Raw genomic sequence first — 15,461 nt, forward strand, 5'->3', positions numbered from 1 at the left:
AGAATGAGATAGGGGAGACGAGCAGTGACTGCTAATGGATACACTTGGGAATGACATAAATGTTCTGTAATTAGACTGCAGTGATGGTTGTGCATCTCTGTGACTACTAAAAACCACTGAATTATACACTTCAAATGAGTATGTTTTATAGTACATAAATTAGGTCTCAACACAGCTGTTTTTAAAAGTTGGTGTTATAAAGAAAGGAAAAGAAATGGCTCAGCAGGAATTACAAGAAACTGCATAAGACTGAAAATAATATGTGGCCTCCTTATTAATTGTCTTCGATGAGGAAGGAACTAGAGGAATTTTGGTTAAAGGTCACTGGAGATTTTCTCATCACGGGGAACTATGGAGACAGTGTGTTTAGGTCTCCTAAAGAGTGGAATGTAGAGGACCACCCATAAGAATAAAGAACACTGGCTCGATCCAATAGGATCTCTGCCTAACCCAATAATTCTGTTTATGAGAATGATTCCGTAGAGACGCAATGGCTGCCCTCCATGGCACAGCTTGAAAGGTTAAGAATATGACACCAATTTCCCCAAATCTTTTTTCTGAATACACTATGGACTGTTGACTAATAAATTTATCTAAGTCTATCTTGAATCAATTTATATTTTCAGCTTATTTTAACAAATTCCATATGCTTCCCAATCTGCTTCGGATGATGTGAGTATAATTTCTGCATGGAGCCAGAGCCTGGCTTATAGAACCTTGAGTCTGCCATGTCTCTGATTCTCACCACCCCCTTCTCCATAGTTCTGTCAAATGCCTTTTTTTTTTTTTTTTTTTTTTTTTTTTTTTTTTTTTTTTTTTTTTTTTTTTTTTTTTTAGTGAGGGCAAGAGTTTCCAACTCTTCTTCTCTTTCTGCAGGTTTTTTGTTTCCACTGTCCCCCTCCCCCAAGTTTGTGCCCTGATTCTAGCTTGGAAAACTAAGCTGATTGGTAAAGAGTACTGGTCTATTGGATACACACAGTAAGTTATGGGTCCCTAGGACATCATTTTAGGACACAGAAATGGCAGACTTCACTTAGCTTTAGAACCCATCTGGTTCCATTTTGTTTTAAGTTTATTTATTTATCTGGAGAGAGAGACAGAGAGAGCACAAGTGTGTGAGGGAAAGAGAGAAGGAGGGACAGAATCCCAAGCAGGCCCTGCACCCTCAACACAGAGTCTGATGTGGGGCTTAAACCCACAAACCATGAGATCATAACCTGAACCGAGATCAAGAGTCAAATGCTTAACCAACGGCACCACCCAGGTGCTCCCCATCTGGTTTAATTTTATACATGATGAAACAGGTGCAAAGAGAAGAAATAATATGCCCATGATCATGTACCTAGCCAACAGCAAGACAAAAAGTGATATGTGTTAATGCCCAACCATTCAGCCCCCAAAACTATAGGCTGCCTCCCAGGCTCACTATGATGCTCATGTCAGCCCCTTTCAGCCTCCCTCTAGTGATTTCATTTGTGGTTTGACCCAGCACTGACCTCACCATCCTGTCTGGTCTCACCAGCATCTGCTTCATCCTGGTCAGGCTCAAACTCAGTGGCCCGATCAACAACATCCACACCCGCCTGCACCCTGGGCTTCTCGTTTTCCCACTTGGCAAAACCTTTGTCCTTTGCTGCTTTGTCATGGAACTTGGATTTCATTTTGGGGAATGTGTGGGACCCCGAGTCCCCCCAGCCAGCTTCTGACCATACGGGTTCGGTCTGGGTGGCCTGGCTGGTGGTGGCACGCTGCAGCCTCACAGAGATCTTGCGAGAAGAGCCTGTGACCAATGTGATGGCTCTGCTGTCCAGGTCTCGGTGTCTTGCAGTGACGCCAGGGAACTCGAACACTTCATCCTGCACTGGAAGGGGGAAGACTGTCGTGATTATGTGACATCTGATCGCTTCACAGCAAACAACAGGAGTCTGGCGGGCAAGGCCCTAGAGGGACGGACCAGAGGCAGACCCAAGCTGGCTGCAGGTGAGTTGCAGAGAAGTGAGACCTGAAAGCAGAGAGAAGCAAGCGGGAGTCAAGGCTGTCGCCATGCCTCTCACCTGAAGTTGGCCTTGGTGTTTATAATGACTCCGACCAGGTTCAGATCCAGGACCCAGTGGAGGTCTAGGTGTGGGAAGGCAAACCGAAAGAAAGAAAGTAGAAAAGAAAAGTAAGAAAGTAGAGGACATTACCTGGGGGCAATGAGGGACTTCCAGGCAGCGACCCATGACTGCTGCCCAAGGAAGGTGCCCGGGCAAATCTCCTGCAGGCCAGAACCAGGAGGTCTTTGCACTGTTTGTGACAATTGGCTCCACAGTCTGAAAAATCCCAAAATATCACAGACGATTAGTGTGAATCATGTGTACCCGGTGCTGACTGGGTTTCCAGGGTGGCGTCTGAGCCAGGGCCGTGTCCTCCCCATGCTCCTTCCCGTGTTGACTCAGAGTCCAGCTCAGGCCCACGGGGTCTGTCCAGGGGCTAGAAAAGGGCCAGTGGGACTCACTAGCCTTCCTGGGGTTCCTCTCACATTTGCTCAGCTTCTTCCACTACACGATTCATTGAGGCGCTGGGGAGCAAACAAGTAGAGGCGAGGCAGAGTTGCCTTTGCTCGAAACTAAATGCCAGTTGCATGGGACTGGGGCTCTCCCAGGCCAAGATGGATTTTCCACCAAGAGGCTCCCTGAGCTAGAATGAGGGAAAGAAACCCCAGCGTCTAGTGTCTCCCAGGACCAACAGCTGCCTCTGATCATTTACAGCGAGATGGCCCTTCATTCAGTATTAGCCTACACCTTTTTAATTCTTCTTCATTCCTCCAGATCTTTTCCAGAACAACTGATTTTCTTAAGTTTACCTATTTATTTTGAGAGAGAGAGAGAGAAAGAGAGAGAGAGAACCCCAAGCAGACTACACACTGTCAGCACAGAGCCAAATGTTGGGCTCAACCATCACAGTGAGATCATGACCTGAGCCAAAATCAAGAGTCAGACACTTGACTGAGTCACCCAGGTGCCTCTTGAGAACAAATGATCTTATCTCCTCCTTCTTTTCTTTGCATAGAAACAGAAAACAAGGTGGGCTTATGCCTAATAACATTTTCCAGACTTGACTGTGGCTTTGAAATGGCAGCAGACTCTGTGAAATCTCCCATTAGAATGCTTTAGTTAAGAAAGTAGAATAAGGGCACCTGGATGGCTCAGTCAGTTAAGCGCCTGACTCTTGACTTCAGCTCAGGTCATGATCTCATGTTACCTAAGATCAAGCCCCGCATCAGGCCCTGTGCTGACAGCGTGGAGCCTGCTTGGGATTCTTCTCTCTCTGTCTCTCTCAAAACTAAACAAATAAACATTTTAAAAATATTTTTTAAAAGAGTAGAATATTAATTGCTACTTGGGGCAGAAAATTTGGGCTGCTTTGGAAGAGAGCAACATAATTATTTCCTATAGAGGGTCCTACATTTCCCTTAGAATCACTGAACAAATATGATTATTTTAAAGAGTATAGTCCTCTTGGGGACACCTGGGTGGCTTAGCTGGGTAAGCGACTTCAGCTCAGGTCATGATCTCACAGTTCATGGGTTCCAGTCCCGCATTGGGCTCTGTGCTGACAGCTCAGAGCCTGGAGCCTGTTTCAGATGCTGTGTCTCCCTCTCTCTCTGCCCCTCCCCTGTTCATGCTCTGTCTCTCTCTGTCTCAAAAATAAATAAACATTAAATTTTTTTTTAATAAATAAAGAGTATATTTCTCTCTCACTATCAAAGACGACCTTTCTAATTCTTTCCAATATTCACTTCTCCCCCAAATGGTCTTATTTCAAATGATCCTTTAATGACATCATGGAAAGACCAAATTATAATGACAGGTTCAGTCTATTTCAATTAATCTTTTCACTCTATGTGCCTTTAAGAGAAAATACCAGGGGTGCCTGGGTGGCTCAGTTGGGTAAGCGTCCAACTTCGGCTCAGGTCATGATCTCACTCTCTGGGAGTTGGAGCCCCGCATCAGGCTCTGTGCCGACAGCTCAGAGCCTGGAGGCTGCTTTGGATTCTGTGTTTCCCTCCCTCTCTGCCCCTTCCCCACTGGCACTCTGTGTGTCTCTCTCTCTCAAAAGTAAAATAAAAACATAAGAAAGTTTTTTTAAAAAAAGAAGAGAAAATACCATGTGCACAAAGATGATCCAAGGGTTTAATTCATTTTCATGTTCATAAAATTGTGTGTGTGTGTGTGTGTGTGTGTGTGTGTGTGTGTGTGTGTGTTTAGGGGATAGGGTCAGAAACCAGAATAAAACTATGGCTGGGCAGTAAGATATTGCAGTAGCTTACTGCTTGTAAGTAGAAATCCAAGTTACACGAAGACAACTGATACCAAGAACTAAAGGGAAGGTTTTTGAGACTGGCTCCCATTGAGGTTCAGGGAAGCTCTCTGTTCACGCAAAATAAGGGCCAAATCCTGAAAGATAGCTACAGGGGAAAAAAGGCATTCTAAGGGAATAGTGTTAATCTAAAGCCATTCTGTGACTAAGATGTTTCCTTTTGTAGTTATATCTTTCAAGAGCATTATCAGATTCTTAAAACCATCAGTACAAATAGTCTGCATAAATTATCCAGCAATTTCTGAAATTAAACACCAAGAATGTGTAATGATCATATGTACAAAGAGCAACATATTCCTAAGTGCCTATTAATATGCATGCGTATTGCATTCATCAAGTATATATTTATTTGTTTATAAATTCCTATTGAATGGGGCACTTTATGAACAAATATTGAAAAGGGACAAAAATAATTTTTTAAGGCTTCTCTTTTCTCATCAGCATCTGTGATTTAGTGAGAAAGGAACAGCTTAGATGTGAGAGTAGAAAGAAAGGCATCTGTATTACGGGAATGAGTGTGGGCTCTATTCCCATGAAGGATGCAGTTCCTTTATACGGTATTTTAGTTACACTCAGCCCACTTCAGAAGTCCCACCTTAACTGTGTGCTTCACAAGACTGTGTGATTCACAAGACATCTTGGAGATGGGGCCACAGGTGTGTGGGTTGATAGGGGTGGTTTGCTTGCTCTTGCAACAAACTATAAAATTCCAGTCTGGGATCTCCAAAACTCCATGGATCCCACCCCCCCCCCCCCCGCCAAAAACATTAACTCTTCAACTGCCAGTGGCCAAAGACCCAAGTTCTCCATGACACCAAGAGTTTCTGTGGTTTCATCAGTCAAATTTGATTCCTGCCCCAAATATCACATTAAAAAATGTTAGCAACATTATATTTATTTACCTTTGCATTTGTATCCTTGCTTGATTATGCCCCAGAGCTGTAACAAAAGACAAAAGAATGTCAGAGAATCTGAATTAAAATCGGGGTGGGGGGGTGGGAAAGAAGACCAGAAGAAGGAAGTCCTGGGAGGCATGATGTTCGGTGGCGCACAAACAGGATGTAGCAGATCCTGACACCCTTCCTGTCAGATAGAAGAACCAGCTCCTAGCTCACTCCAGCTGGGGGCTGGGGCGATAACAGTTTTGCTTCCCTTTTCTTTATGAAAGCCAAATGGGAGCTGGGATGGGAAACTGGTGTTGGTACAATTATTGGACTTTGGTATAATGCGCTCTCAGCAAAATTCCACGGGAGGCTGTCACTGTGTCTGGAAGCCCCCAGCTCCCCCTGCCTTCTTTTTCATCGCAGTAGCTCCTCTTGGCACGCCCCCTGGGAAATTAAGCAACCTACGCAGTGCGTATCCCACTAAAGCATTTGCACTGTGCAAGGTTCTTTTCCAAGTAGCATTGGTACCTTAAAAGAATACAGAAAAGGAAAAGATCTATTTGTTCGTGTATTCATTCTCGGCCTGCTCAGTGTTTGGTCTGTGCCAAGGCTGTGGAGATGCAGAATAATGTTCAGATTCTGCCAATCAAGTAGGAAGGAGGATGTAGGAAGTGACAAGTGTCTCAGGAGAGATGTGAGGGCCTCCAGCGTAAGGAGGGGGTGGTCACCCAGGTCGTTCAGGGGATCATCCTGGTGGTGGTGTGTCCACCCCCCTGATACACCACATTCTTTCCCGTGCCTCCCACGGCATCGGACGTGCGGCCGAGGGACACAGGAGCATCGGTATTGTTTTGCTCAATTCAGCAGGTTTCGCTCAAGCTGGAAAAACTCACTTTTAACTTTGTAGTGGTTAGGTTAGGTGACTGATACCTATTTAATAAAATGATTTTGAAAGAAACAGGGCCAGTGGCTTACTGGCGCTGATGAGGGCATCACTTACAGGTATTATAGGGGAACAATGCCCTGAGTGTGGACATCATGTCACCTATGAGAAGAATAGATAGCTGCCAATGTGCAGTGACTCAGGGCATCAGGAAGACTGATTCTCACCCCCTTTCTGAGAAGGAAATTCCACCAGTGGAGAGCGATTTCTTTGAGTCTTAAAAGTTATTGGGTCCTTCAGAATATATTATTAAGATTCAAATGTGCCCTGGGATAGGAAGGATTATTAAGACAACTAACTGGAAGCAAGGCCTCATGTGCCTGGGATGATTGGAAGAGGAATCCCTACAGAGCAGTCCATACAGAAAACGGAAGTGGTGCCAGGACTATGACATCATGTCAGAGCTACAGGGATCTTAAAGATAATCTAGTTTGCGTCTCTTCCATAAAAGGTGACTGGGATGATCCAGAAAATTTAAATAATTTGCAAGGTCCCAGACATGGAGACTTTGCAGTGATAAGAAATTTTTCCTCCCCAAGACCTTGGTGATGGTAATAATAATAATCCTAACAGCTACCATTTATGGAACTTTTGCTGTGCAAAAGACACAGTTTTAAGCTTTTTATATGTATTAGCTCATGTAACATTATACATATATAGACTGGGCCTAGCGAGAGGTGAAGTCCCTTGGCAAGGTCTTGTCCCTAATAAGTAGAGAAAGAAGACTGTGTCACATGAGGGAAAGACAGGAAGCCACTGCTCCTGGGAGTTTTATGTGTGAGCAAAAGCCACTGATCTAGGACAAGAAAGGATAAGATTTAAGAAGAAGCATTCTAATATCCAGGTATGGCACATTATTAGCATAGCTGCAGGAACTGCTGGAAAAAATAAAGTGAAGCATGAGTCCTATCAGGAGGGCAAATCAGGGCATCACTTGCTAATGCTTCCTTAATAACTAGCAGACAACACAAGGCAGGAAGAGGCTCTGGGTCAGGTGCCAGACAAGGACAGGAGACAGTGACCTCATGTAGATGGGCATAGAGCAATATTTCCCACAGTCCTTTGATTTCGGACCTTAGGTTGCCGTAAGATTTGGAGAGACTATGGAACCAGTGGAACATGATGGCTGAATGAAGCTAACAAAACTGAGCTCTGGCATCTGGGCAAAAGAGTAATAGGCATGCTGGCTGCAGGGCCATCTTGTCCTAGAGGATCACATTTTCATCTTCTACAACTTGGGTATCAACTAGACTTTCAGAGCCCATGAGTCTTTGTTCAATACCAAGGCCAAAGCTGCCTTTAGATGACAAAGAATTATCAAATGTGGGGAAAAGAAGTGAACCAGCTTCCTTTGTGCAGTGGCATAGGCAGAGCCCAGGATTCAGAGTCAAAACACCGGTGTTTGAATCCTGGCTCTGGTAATTACTGGCTGTGTGATCCTGGGAAAGTGGACTTATCCTCTCTGGACCTCTCTGTCTTGATAGGCAAATGAGGAGAATAAAATGTCCTTGTCATGAACTAGTTACGAGGATCAATTATACTAACGTCTATGGAAGTACTTCATTACTGTCAAGTGCCAAATAAACGTTACTTATTATTACAACCATCTTCCTTCCAAAAAGATTTTTTTTTTACTTTTTGAGTTATGAATTATTGAGCCATGCCATGATGGATGTCTGGTGACTGCTACCACCAGAAACAAGAACTGGGAGGAACTGGTGAAGATAAATACTCCCCTTAATTGCACCTGCTACGAGTATTAGTGACGAATGCCAAGGCTCATTGGGCAGAACCTTTCCCTGGCAGGGATTAACAGACAAACTGCTCTCTTGAGTTAACAAGCCTCTCCATCCTCCCCTGATGCCAGCCCTACAATCCTAGAAAGAACAGAGTGAAACCTGCAGATATTGCTTTTGTTTTAAACTTAAGTTTTTAATTTCAGGGAGCCATCATACTTTACTTCTGATCTAAAGCACACAATGGATTCTGTTGGTGTATTATTTTCCGACACTCTCAGGATGCTGTACAAATAACTACACACAAGAGAAATAATGGAAAACAGACTTACAAATCCTGCACAGTGTTCACAGAAGGTTGGCTTGAGATAGGTCATCTCCTGAAAATTATGGACAAATCCTGGTCCCATTTTACAGTGTAATTGGGACTTAGCTCGCAGGAAGTAAGCCATCATTTCATCTTTACTAATTAGGCCATCCCTGTAAAGAGAATCAAAAAAGGGAGCGATCTTTGAAGACCACATTGCTAAATGGCTGACACACTTTAATCACCCAACCTCCCAAACCTTTGTGGCCAAAAGCAGGTGGGCAGTGTTTACTTTTCTGTTCTATTTGAAAGGAGGGGACCTCAAAAGACAGCATTCAGTGCCAGAGGCTTTCAGAGTAAGAAGATGTGTGTGTGCGTGAGTGTGTGTGTGTGTGTGTGTGTGTGTGTGTGTGTCCTGTGCGTCGTAGCACAGAAAGTCTCCTTCGTTACCAAATAGTAGCTTCAGAAGGACATCTCTTTTCTAGCCCTAACCTAACAATAGGGTGTGCAAGAATCAGGCTGCTGGAGAAAGGCAGAAAACTAATGACTGGGCCCACCAGTCTCAAATCATTCATCCTGCTGTCATCCAGGCCACTGCCAGTGGTGGTAATCTTTCATTCAGGTCTTATTGGCTTACAGACCATTTACCAGAGGGATTCTTCCAGATCTTCACAGCCAGTGGCACCCACCCACACATAATCAGACTTCTTGTTTACCAAGATCATATCCACCTGATAAGAGGTGATCTTCATGCTGCCTTCTCACCACACCAGCACATGCTGGAGACCACACCCTTCTGTGCCAATTCAGAATTCCTTTGTATCTCATCTGTCCTCTCTTGGGTCCTCCTGGTCTGAGGAAGTCATGCTCCCATCCCCCACTCTCCAGCCTCCCAAGACACAGCTCCTTCTGGGTTCTGCTCAGTCTCTTCACCCACTCCTTCCTCTGTGTACACACTCGTGACTTCCTCTCTTGGAAAACGACTTTCCTCAACCTCGCTTCCAACTCCAGCACCTATCTTTCCCTTTCCCTTTCTTCCTCCCAAGCTTTTCAAAAAGAATGTTCATTAGAGGTTTTTCTTTTTTTTTTTCTCATTTCCTTTGATTACTCCTCACTCCATATAACCAGGCTTCTGACCCTACCTCTCTGGTGAAACTGTCACAAGGACATCCTCAGTGGCCTTTTCTCACTCCTTGATGTTGCTGACCTCCTGGCTGCACATGACTTGGGGACAGGGTTTTTCCTTTTTTGACACACTCTCTTCCATGTGACCCTGTGATTCTACGTAGCCAGTTTCTCTCCTTCCTCCCATTCTTCTGCGGGATCTACTTCTTTCTTTCAGCTGCATGTAGGGAGAAGAGCCCCTGAAGCTACATTCCTCAGGGCGCAAGCTCATCTTCCTTTAAACTTTGAATTTGCTCCCATACCCAGGACTCCAGCTCACAAGGCTGGGCTGAAGACCTAGCAATCTATGTCTCCAAAACTGTTCTCCTGAATCTTGGTACCACATCTAGAGCTTGCTAGAATCTCTTCCTGGATGGTCTACTGGCCTCGCAAAATCAACATATCTAAAGAAGAAATCATATACAGTGTGAATATTTCAAACCTGCATTTTTAGGGAAAATTTTTTTTATATCTTTGTATTTATATACAAATATATTTTATATCTTTGTATTGTATTTATATCTTTGCTGGCACAGTGTAAGGTCCATCTAAAGAATCAGCTGAAAAAACAAAAAGAAATAAAGAGTAGGAAGTGATTTTAAATTCATGCCCTACTGAATTTAGGTTACACATCACTGACAGAAACATACTAAGGGAGGTAGGCAGTTAGCAGGTAACTTAAATTTCATTTTGTAAAAGAAGTTTATTTCTAATAATTTAACTTATTTTAAAGGATTCCTTGTTCTAGAAATACAATGAAGATGAATTAAAGTTTTAAGATGTTTATGATACAGTACCAAGGAAAGCCTTAGCATACTGAATTACCTACAGATTTAATTAAAAAAAAAAAACTTCACACACCAACAAAATTATTATAGAATTTTAAAGTGATATAATTTGGACATTCCACCAGTATAAAATCTAGCATCTCATTATAGATGATTTTTAAACTAAGAACTAATCTCACATAATTAAAAATGAAGCAATTGGGGAGCCTGGGTGGCTCAGTCAGTTGGGCTTCGGCTCAGGTCATGATCTCACAGCTCATGAGTTCGAGCCCCGCATCTGGCTCTGTGCTGACAACTCAGAGCCTGGTGCCTGCTTCAGATTCTGTGTCTCCCTCTCTCTCTGCTCCTCCCCTGCTTGCTCTCTCTCTCTCTGTCAAAAATAAATAAACATTAAAAAAATTTTTTTAAATGAAGCAATCAAATTACTAATGTCAGTGTTTCTCTGCAATATATTTCATATCATTATTTTCCAGTGAGCTGGATATTAGCTTCCAAAGTCATCTACTTTTCCAGGAATCATTTGAAGCTCAACAGAAATATATTTTTACTTCATTGACCAAAATAACTTTTGAGCTAGTGGAGAGAAAAACAAAGCAAGGACCCTTCTTGGCTATCTGCAGACATCACCTGCTCTTCTGAAAGCTGTAAGTAATTTAAAATAATTTTCCTTCCTTAGCTTTAGTATTGCCCTCAGGTCCACTGATGCTGAGGACTCTACCAGCCTAGATGTAACTATATTTCTCCTCCATTTTTTCTTGATGGAGGTTTTGGGGTTGATGAAATAGCTAAGTAGAAGTAATATGGAGAGTTGGGCTCATTTGCAAATGGGCACTTGCACTCAACACTGATGATGTAGCCTGCCCTATAATCTCATCCAGCCAGTCAGGTTTGTGAACACCAAGAAAAAAATCAGTGAAACATTACACTTGTCTCATCAACACACTAGGATTGAAGCTGTCAAGATGCAAATTAAAGGTATCTCTGGGGTACCTGTGTGGCTCAATCAGTTAGCTTCTGGCTGTTCATGTCAGTTCAGGTCACGATCTCATGGTTTGTGAGTTCAAGCCCCACGTCAGGCTCTGTGCTGACAGTGCAGAGCCTGCTTGGGATTCTCTCTCTCTCTCCCCGTCCCCTGCTCATGCTCTCTCTCTCTCTCTCTCTTTCAAAATAAATAAATAAACTTAAAAAAAATAAAAAATAAAGGTATCCCTGTTCTCCTCTGACACTAATTTTCTGTTTCAGGATAGCTGCATTAAAACATAACAAAATTAAAACTTACTGATCTTTGTCCAGGACACAGAAGGAATCCAAAAAGGGAAAATTGGCAGCTATACTTTCAAAGTCCTCTTGGGAGATGTACCCATCATGGTCATGGTCATAGTTTCTAAACACAGACTGCAAAGGAAATACAAATATTTACTGAATAACTGGGTATGAGTCAGGCTCTGAACTTGTTATTGGGAAAGCAGTGATAACTAGTATATTGTTCTATCAAGGAGCTTGGAATCCAGTGGGAAATAATGAAATCAAGAAGCCTTTATGGTATAACAAGATAAGTGCAATGCTGAGGATAAAAATAGGCTGCTGTGGGGGAATTTTAAGGGAGATTTTAAAAGGTTTCCTGGAGGGGCACCTGGGTGGCTCAGTCGCTTAAGTGTCCAACTTTGGCTTGGGTCAAAATCTCATGGTTCCTGAGTTTGAGCCCCACATTGGGTTCACTGCTGTCAGCCTTTCAGTGAAGAGTCTACTTTGGATCCTCTGTCCCCCTCTCTCTGCCCCTCCCTTACCTGCACTCTCCCAAAAATAAATAAATATTTAAAAAAAAACATTTCCTGGAGAAAGTGAGGTCTAAACTGAGACCTCAGTTTTGGTAAGAGTTAAGTTTGGTGAACTCACAAATGCCAAAACCATAACAAGAGACAATGAAACTTTAAAATGTTAAATTAGCTAAAAAAAAATTCAAGTATACTTTTTTTTTGAGAGAGAAAGGGAGGGAGGGAGGGAGGGAGAGAGAGAAAGAGAGAGAGAGAGAGAGAGAGAGAATGAGCAGGGGAGGGGGAGAGGGAGATGGAGAGAACATTAAGCAGGCTCCAGGAAGAGGGGTTCTATCTCACCATCATGAGATCATGACTTGAGCCAAAATCAAGAGCCAGATACTTAACTGACTGAGCCACCCAGGTGCTCCTAAAAAATTCAAATATACTTTTAACACAATTACAATCAGAATTCCAGTGGCAATTTGTTTTAAGTGAACAAATTGATTCTAAAGTTCAAACTAAAGTAAACATGTTGAGAATAGCCTAATATTGTTTAAGATAAGAAGAAATGAGAGAGAACGTGCCCCATCAGAAATCAAATATTCTACAAAGCTACATGAATCAAAACAACATGGTGCTACAACTTACTATAAAGAGCAGAGTCCAGAAATAGATCTATGTATATATAGGCATTTAGAGTATCAAAAAGTACCTTCTCAAATCCACAGAGAAATTAAAGATTATCCAGTAAGTGCTGTTGAGTTAAGTGGCTAATAATCTTACAAAATCAATTGCCCAAAACTAAATTCTAGATGCATTAAATATTTTAATGTCAAAAATAAAGCTATAGGGATGCCTGGGTGGTTAAGCATCCGACTTCAACCCAGGTCATGGTCTCATAGTTCATGAGTTTGAGCCCTGCTTTGGGCTCTGTGCTGACAGCTCAGAGCCTGGAGCCTGCTTCAGATTCTGTGTCTCCCTCTCTCTCTGCCCCTCCCCCACTCATGCTCTGTCTCCCTCTCAAAAATAAACATTAAAACAATTTTAATAATAAGAAAGCTGTAAAAGTATGAAAGATAAATAGATAAAAATAATTTTTATGTTTTGTAATCTCTGAGTGGGAAAGGCCTTCCTTAACATTACATCAAAGTCAGAAGCTGTAAACAATTTAAAAAATTTTTATTTTACAGAGAGAGAGAGAGAGAGAGACTGAGCAGGGGAGAGGGGCAAAGGGAGAAAGAGAGAATGAGAGAGAGAGAGAGAGAGAGAGAGAATCTCAAGCAAGCTCCATACTCAGCACAGAGCCCAATGCAGACTTGATCAAATAATCCTGGGATCATGACCTGAGCCAAAATTGAGTCAGATGCTTAACCAACTGAGTCACACAGGCGCCCCTACAAAAATATTTTATTACGTAAAATGCAAAATAATTGAATCAAAAAACTCAGCTGACAAATGTAAAGATAAATGTCAGAGAAGATTATTTGCAATATACCTGAGAGCAAAGACAGAAAAGGAAAACAGGAGGAGACCTGTTGCAGCTCAGGAGAGCTCAGGAGAAAAGGAGACCACCAAAGTAAAATTACACGTGGCCAATACATTCATGGGAAATGCTCGATTCTGCTAGTAATTAAAGAAACACAAACAAAACTTTTTTAAACCTCTCAGATTGGAAAACATTAAAATAATGGGTAATTTCCTAGGGAATGAGAAAATAGGCACTCTCATATTAGTTGATGAAGTAAATAGCCACAATCTTTCTGGAAGACAGTCAGTGCTTACTCTCTGACCCAGCAATTCCACTGATGGGAATCTGTTCTAGGAAAATAATTGAACAATGCTGCTCAAAGACATACGTGGGTGTATGTGTTTATGGGGGAATAAAGTCATACAAGATAGTTTACAAATTATCAGTGGTTCCCCTTCAAGAGCAGAATTCCCAAGGCCTAAAAGTAAAACTTGTATTCTCCGTATTTTATGAAAAGCTTGCATATTTACAATGATCCTGACTTTCTTTATAATTGAAAAATAAAAGGATTTTTCCATTGCCCTCTGCTAAATTGGGTTTTCCAAAAGGTTTGTTAAGTTCTCCCCAGAAGCAGATGTATGCAAACAGATTATAATGAATCTTTCTCCCTTTTCCCAATGCTTTCTCTCTATTCTATTTGATCCATATTTCCCTATGTTGCAAGCTGCTTCAGGGGTACTTTGGGAGATGAACAAAGTATAAATGAACAGATTACTTAAAAACATGACTGCTTAGAACCCATTGTAAGTTTATTTATAGAAAACTGAATTGTGCAAAATCACAAAATATACAGTCTTTTTGCAAGTCCCAATACCAATACTTACCTACAATCAAAGTTGCTTAAAATTAACTACTTGTACCTACTTTTATGATCTAATATCCATATTTATATCCATATTAAGGGTACAACTCTTTTTGTAGAATAAAATTTAATGTGGAAATGCATAATAAAATCCAATCTTTCATTTGATTGAACCAACAGTAGGCAATTTATCCAAATTGGACAAACCTTCCACCATAAAATTGGAACTGGAGAGAAAATAAGAGAGAAGGTAAGAGGGAAGAGAGAGAGAGAGGAAGGGGGAGAGGGAGATACAGACTCCCCTTGTGTAGCAAAGAAAGTCTGTCTGCAGATAATGGAATGAGCATTCAGAGAAAAGCAGAGAAGAGAGTGGAAAAGAAAATAGTTGTGTCTTTTCATTTCCCGGTTCTAGACCTTCCTGAGCTGCAACTCTTGGAGCTGGATTCCTTCCCCACCTTCCCTGGCTCCAAGCTGGGTCTGTTACACAACATCAACACAAGGCCTCCACTGAATCTTATGGCCTTCTCAGACCCTTTCCTCACCCTTTCTGAACTTTCCTTGCTGCCTCACATGCTGCGTAGTAGTTTTCTTCCAATGCATCAGGGTTTCCTTGATGATCCAAGATGTAGAAAATTCTTTCTTTTTCTTTAGGTTTGTGTGTGTGTGTGTGTGTGTGTGTGTGTGTGTGTGTGTGTTTAAAGTAGGCTTCACACCCAGCATGAAGCTCAATGCAGGCCCTAATCTCATGACCCTGAGATCAAGATCCGAGCTGAGATCAAGAGTTGGATGTTTAATCGACTAAGCCACCCAAGCACCCCCTCTTTTTCTTTAAACATCCACCCCCCAGCAAAAAGTTTATTTTTCCCAAAGATATGATTCTATTGTATCATACCAATCCATTGAAGCAGATGTTTAATCAGATGTCATAGTTTTTATTGCCAAATCTGTTTCCATTTTCCCCACAATGGTGCTTCTACTCTTCTTTCTACATGAAAACTCTGATAGACACTTTCCCATAATTAAGTAATGTTTCTGACCTAAATGGCTCTGTGCAGGTGTGTCACAGACCTCAATATAAACAGCAAGAGAAACTATGCATCCTACAGGATCTTTTCTTACCTTCAGGTAATCAATTTATTGGGCATTTTATTGGGACCCATATAGGTTTTTAATGAGTAGATTCTAATCCC

The 15,461-nt window shown here is 42.0% G+C and overlaps 1 protein-coding gene across 7 annotated transcripts in view; it reads right to left on the minus strand.

Moving 5' to 3' along the window:
• Positions 1-15,461, minus strand: part of RASGRP3 (RAS guanyl releasing protein 3) — a 136,105-nt gene that overhangs the window by 5,522 nt on the left and 115,122 nt on the right. For all 7 annotated transcript variants that reach the window (XM_030311325.2, XM_030311329.2, XM_030311324.2 and 4 more), the window contains 5 exons: positions 11,464-11,579; positions 8,258-8,405; positions 5,265-5,301; positions 2,187-2,312; positions 1,497-1,861 (listed from right to left, as the gene is read on the minus strand). In XM_030311325.2, the coding sequence (XP_030167185.1) occupies positions 1,497-1,861; positions 2,187-2,312; positions 5,265-5,301; positions 8,258-8,405; positions 11,464-11,579 (792 nt within the window). The remainder of the gene's footprint in view (positions 1-1,496; positions 1,862-2,186; positions 2,313-5,264; positions 5,302-8,257; positions 8,406-11,463; positions 11,580-15,461) is intronic.

The sequence above is a fragment of the Lynx canadensis genome, chromosome A3 (assembly GCF_007474595.2).
Source record: "Lynx canadensis isolate LIC74 chromosome A3, mLynCan4.pri.v2, whole genome shotgun sequence".
Lineage (NCBI taxonomy): Eukaryota > Metazoa > Chordata > Mammalia > Carnivora > Felidae > Lynx > Lynx canadensis.